General features: G+C 46.6%; 1 protein-coding gene across 4 annotated transcripts in view; it reads right to left on the bottom strand.

Annotated features, from left to right (window-relative positions):
• Nucleotides 1-1,294: 1,294 nt before the first annotated feature.
• The window catches only part of LOC145537825 (steryl-sulfatase-like), a 149,690-nt gene continuing 144,984 nt past the window's right edge, over nt 1,295-6,000 (bottom strand). For all 4 annotated transcript variants that reach the window (XM_081568721.1, XM_081568723.1, XM_081568720.1 and 1 more), the window contains one exon: nt 1,295-5,440. In XM_081568721.1, the coding sequence (XP_081424847.1) occupies nt 5,067-5,440 (374 nt within the window). In that variant the 3' untranslated portion in view covers nt 1,295-5,066. The remainder of the gene's footprint in view (nt 5,441-6,000) is intronic.

The raw sequence follows: 6,000 nt of genomic DNA, 5'->3' as shown, positions 1-6,000 counted from the left end.
CCAGTACTGAGATGACATCGTACCTGAGACAGTTTCTGCCTCACATGCAGTTACAGAGGGGTCCTGCCCACCCAAGCATATGCCATACCTTTGTGTGTGACTGAGTCATGCACCCTGTGTTACATTTAGACAACATCAATTTCAACAGGCAACTCAAAGTTCGTATTTATAAAAACATATTCATTGGAAATTTTTTTTTATTATGAAATTGATCAAAACCACAGGTTGAATATATTCCTGCTATCATGGAGATGGTTACAACGGAGTTACAGGAAAAAAAAAAGGTTATAATACAACCGGTTATAATTCATTTCTGTAACATACATCTGTGTGCGTGTGTAATGTGATTGTGTATGAAAGTGAAAGAAAGTGAAAATTAAATTGCTTAGTCGTGGCCGACTCTCTGCGACCCCATGCACTGTAGCCTACCAGGCTCCTCCGTCTGTCCATGGGATTTTCCAGGCAAGAGCACAGGAGTGGGTTGCCATTTCCTTCTCCAGGGGGATCTTCCCAACCCAGGCATTGAACCCGGGTCTCCAGCATTGTAGGCAGATGCTTTTACCGTCTGAGCCACCAGGGAAGTCCAGTGATTGTGTGTATAAAGTCTTAAAGATATACTCAAAAATACTTATGGTATTTTCTGCTTGACGATCAGGTTAAAAGTGATTCTTTCTCTTCGCTTGTGTGTATGCTGTATTTTTCTACAATTAGATGTTTTGGTAATAAAAAACACTTGCAGATAAATATAAGCAAGGGTGTAAAGGTAGCTAACACTTTCTTAGGACTTATAACATGCCAGGCACTTTACAACTATGAGCCCATTATATTTACTACAAGCCTTTCACTGGAAATTGACCAGCAGCTGTAGCAACACACAAGTGCAACGTGGACTTGGAATCTAAGAGATGGCCAGGGCATCCACGCTGCCCTCTAATCATGAAAGTCAGGGGCTTCCTTATTTATTATTATTATTATTTATTATTTCTCATCCATCTGTGTACTTCCCACCCCTCCCCGGAACCTCTGACATTCCCTAAAGATTTGCCAAACTGAAACCCACGTTCCCCAGCACTTAACATCATACCCCAAACATAGTAAACACCCCGCCAGGCTCCTCTGTCCATGGGATTCTCCAGGCAAGAACACTGGAGTGGGTTGCCATTCCCTTCTCCAGGGGATCTTCCCAACCCGGGGATGGAATCCAGGTCTCCTGCATTGCAGGCAGACTGTTGACTGCCTGAACACCCTGTATGCTTGCTGAATTGAGCCCCATGGAAAACCAAGCAGGAGAGAATTTTTAATTGCCAGGGAAAAGTTTATTTTAATTTTAAGTTCACATGACAATAAGGTTCTGGGAAACTTTCATAGATGCGATCACGTCAGAGATGCCATTGTTCAGACATGTGACAAATACTTTGCCTGTTTCTTCCATGGATGTCCTTCAGGGCCACCTGACATGTGTTTCCCCTTCCTGAAACCTTCATCGCCTCTGATACATAAGTCGTGATTGTGCTTTTCTCACAGCGTTAATGATGCTGTCAAATCATGCCTGTCAATAAGTCACTGTTAGCTTAAGCTTTCAACATCTGTGAAATGCTAGAAATACAAAGATTTTTTTTTTCAGAAAGAATTTGTTTAAAGCTTTAAAACCCACAAAGAACAGGAAATACAAGAGATCACACCAGTGGGAATTCAAATTTCCTGTTGTGCATTCCAAGCCAAACTTTCAGGTGGTAAATGGTAATTATGATTATTACAAAGAAACCTGATTTCCAAATACACTGAAATATAATGGAGATGTAAGTTATTTTGAGGTAAATACTTAAAAGCTCATTGTGAGTCTAGAGGTAAATGTATCCTTTGTTGGCTGTTACCCATGTACGGATTAAACAATCAATGCTATACAAAGCTGTGTGTTAACAACATATGCAAAAGTCCTTCCACTGATTTCAGCCTCAAACACAATGTTCTGACATCATAAAATGTCTTGTAAAGTCCATGTGCATTGACTGTGTCCAACTCTGAGCAAATATGGTCCTCTTAACACGTAAGTTGGTAACAGTGGCTTTAGATAGGTTTTGCACAATAACAGCAATAATACTAACACACTAGTAACATGCTCATGCATTCTTTCATGCGAGTATTTCCTAAAACAACATGACATGCTTTTGGCAAATTTCTGGAATGAGAAATTTGAATTAAGAGAAAGAATCCTGCTTGCTTTCCAACTTGGAACCATTCCCCAGGAGGCAGAAGGAATCATTTGCCTTTTTTTTAAGACAAAGAAAGATTTACAATCTGAAATAACATGCTCCTGGTTCATCTACCTCATTAGAACTCACTGAAATGCATTCCCTTTTTATAAGTGAGTAATATTCCACTGTGTATATGTACCAAGTGAAGTTAAGTCAGAAAGAGAAAGACAAACACTGTATATTAACACATTTATATGGAACTTAGAAAGATGGTATGGAGGATCCTACATGCAGGGCAGCAAAGGATACACAGATGTAAACAACAGATTTTTGGACTCTGTGGGAGAAGGCGAGGGTGGGATGATTTGAGAGGACAGCATTGAAACATGTCTATTACCATATGTGAAATGGATGACCAGGGCAAGTTCGATGCATGAAGCCGGGTACTCCAAGCCAGTGCTCTGGGACAACCCAGAGGGATGGGGTGGGGAGGGGGGTGGGAGGGGGATTCGGGTTGGGGGACACATGGTCACCCATGGCTGACTTCTGTGGATGTTCGGCAAAAACCACCACAATATGGTGAAGTCATTATCCCCCAACTGAAATAAATAAATTAATTAAAAAAAATTCTGAAATAGCAGACCATAAGGAGGAGCTTGGGAGATGCTGTTGGAGATCAGACGTTGCTCAGCCGGGATAAAGACCAGAAGGCAGAGACCACTGTCAGAGAGCCGGAGAAGCGCTTACACACATTTTCCTCCAAAGTGCCCGGACGGCAGGGTCCATGCGTCTGGGCGGGGGTGTGTGGGAGGTGGGCACAGTGCAGAGTATTCCACTGACCTGCACTCCCCCCGTGGGATCGAGAACACCCCTGAGCCAAGAGCAGATAGACGCTGAGACATGTTCACTACAGAGATGAAAGAGGCAGTCGGACCACAGCTCCCATGTACAGATGAGCGAACGGATCCTCACCATATTGCTGGAGCACCTATAGGGTCTGAAGGTCACCTAGGTATTCTCCACTCAGAGGAACTCTTTGCCTAGAAGGGGCCGGTGGTCCAGACTTGGGAACTCTCTCCAGCTGTGCCTCCTGTCTCCCAGTCTCTTCCGTGACCCCGTTCGGCCTCATCCCTGCATTCCTGAGGTCGCAGGAAATGGAATTCAAACGGAAGCATGCATGTCACAACCAACTTGAGGCACAGATATAGCTTACCCGCAGGGTCAGGCCAACAAAACACAAGGACGGGCATGAACCACCATTCTCATCACGAAATGTGGCATCGAGATGTCATGGGTATGGGTCTGCAAGAGCTCGAGATGTCATGGGTATGGGTCGTGGACTGCTTATGTATGTCATGTCTTCGTGCATATGGGTCATAGAATGCTTATGTCTGCTTGTTCCTGTCTTCATGGGTATGGGTCGTTTACTGCTTATATCTGACTGCTAGTGTCTTCGTGAGTATGGGTTGTGGACTGCTTACGTCTGATTGCTCGTGTTTTCATGGGTATGGGTCATTTACTGCTTATGTCTGATTGCTAGTGTCTTCATGGGTATGGGTAGTGGACTGTTTATGTCTGACTGCTAGTGCCTTCCTGGGTATGGGTCGTGGACTGCTTACGTTTGATTGCTTGTGTCTTCACGGGTATGGGTCATTTACTGCTTATGTCTGATTGCTAGTGTCTTCATGGGTATGGGTAGTGGACTGTTTATGTCTGACTGCTAGTGTCTTCCTAGGTATGGGTCATGGACTACTTACGTCTGAGTCCTCGTGTCTTCGTGGGTATGGGTCGTGGACTGCTTATGCTTGTATCTTCATGGGTATGGGTCATTTACTGCTTATGTCTGATTGCTTGTGTGTTCGTGGGTATGGGTCATGGACTGCTTATGTCTGACTGTTCCTGTCTTCGTGGATATGGGTCATGGACTGCTTATGTCTGATTGTTCCTGTCTTCGTGGGTATGGGTCATGGACTGCTTATGTCTGATTGTTCCTGTCTTTGTGGGTATGCATCATGGACTGCTTATGTCTGATTGTTCCTGTCTTGGTGGGTATGGGTCATTTACTGCTTATGTCTGATTGCTCGTGTCTTCGTGGGTATGGGTCGTGGACTGCTTATGTCTGATTGTTCCTGTCTTCGTGGGTATGGGTCGTGGACTGCTTACGTCTGATTGTTCCTGTCTTGGTGGGTATAATTCGTGCACTGCTTACGTCTGATTGTCCCTGTCTTCGTGGGTGTGGGTCGTGGACTGCTTATGTCTGATTGCTCGTGTCTTCGTGGGTATGGGTCATGGACTGCTTACGTCTGATTGCTCGTGTCTTCGTGGGTATGGGTCGTGGACTGCTTACGTCTGATTGTTCCTGTCTTGGTGGGTATGGGTCGTGGACTGCTTATGTCTGATTGTTCCTGTCTTGGTGGGTATGGGTCATGGACTGCTTAAGTCTGACTGTTCCTGTCTTCGAGAGTATGGGTCGTGGACTGCTTACATCTGATCGCTCGTGTCTTCGTGGGTGTGGGTCGTGGACTGCTTACGTCTGATTGTTCGTGTCTTCGTGGGTGTGGGTCGTGGACTGCTTATGTCTGATTGTTCCTGTCTTCGTGGGTATGGGTCATTTACTGCTTATGTCTGATTGTTCCTGTCTTGGTGGATATGGGTCGTGGATTGCTTATGTCTGATTGTTCCTGTCTTGGTGGGTATGGGTCGTGGATTGCTTATGTCTGATTGTTCCTGTCTTGGTGGGTATGGGTCGTGGACTGCTTATGTCTGACTGCTCGGCTGCCTTCCCCCAGGGTCGATCCCGCGTGCTCATCCCTGATGCTGCCAGCGGGGCGCCCCCCGACCCCGTGGGCCCCTAGACGTGGCTGATAAGGGCTAAGGGCTCCATCTCCCGTCCTGATCCTCCCGGTCGCACTGGCAGGACAGCCCCAACGACGAGCAACACAGCTGCAGCCACGGCTTCCAGATCAGGTTCCCCACGGACAGCTGGTTGGGGACATCCTGCAGGGTCTGGGCGTGGCGGACCGCCGCCTCCTGCATGGCCTCCAGGATCTCCCAGAACCGCGGCTCCGACATTGGGGTTAACGGGTTTCTCTCCCGGGGGTCTCTGGAAATGTCAAACAGCAGGGGCGGGTCGTGGTAGGTGACGTACTGCCCGTGACAGAAACACACGTGGGTGGGAAAGCATCCGTTGGCGCCCTCGGGGGAGAACTTGGGGGTGAAGAAAAAAGCTTTCCAGATGGACGTGCCTGTGGTGGGACAAACAGAGAAGCAGGTGTGGCGGGGACAGGGTCGCCATAGTCATGCCCAAACAGAGCGTGCATAGAAAACCACCCTTCCGGGCGCTTCAAGAAGGCAGAGACTCAGTTATGGATGGAGTGGATTTATCACACTTAAGGCTCAAAAAAGAGTAATCATCATAGCTAAAAAGATAAAAGAAAAAGCAAGAAAACATGCATTGTTATCTAACTGCCAAGTAGGAAAAGACAAAGTTGATTATGCAATAGCTGTTATAATGCAAAAACTGATTTTTTTTTGGGGGGGGGGACCTCACCTCTAGGGTGAGCCCAAAAGCTGCAACCACTGAAGCTGTGGGCCCAAGAGCCCACAATGAGAGAGGCCCCTGCAATGACAAGCCCACGCACCCCAACTAGAGAAAGCGTTCCCACAGCAGCAAAGATCCAGGGCAGCCAGAAATAAATAAAAGAAAAAAGTTCAAAAAATATAAGTTCTGTGTTCCATTTGATGTTGTTCAGTCTCTCAGGAGTGTCCGACTCTTTGCGACACCATGGACTGCAGCACACCAGGC

This window comes from Giraffa tippelskirchi, chromosome Y, assembly GCF_054371585.1.
Source record: "Giraffa tippelskirchi isolate mGirTip1 chromosome Y, T2T-mGirTip1v1.2.pri, whole genome shotgun sequence".
NCBI classification, from domain to species: Eukaryota; Metazoa; Chordata; class Mammalia; order Artiodactyla; family Giraffidae; genus Giraffa; species Giraffa tippelskirchi.
This window is presented reverse-complemented; position numbering and strand designations above follow the sequence as displayed.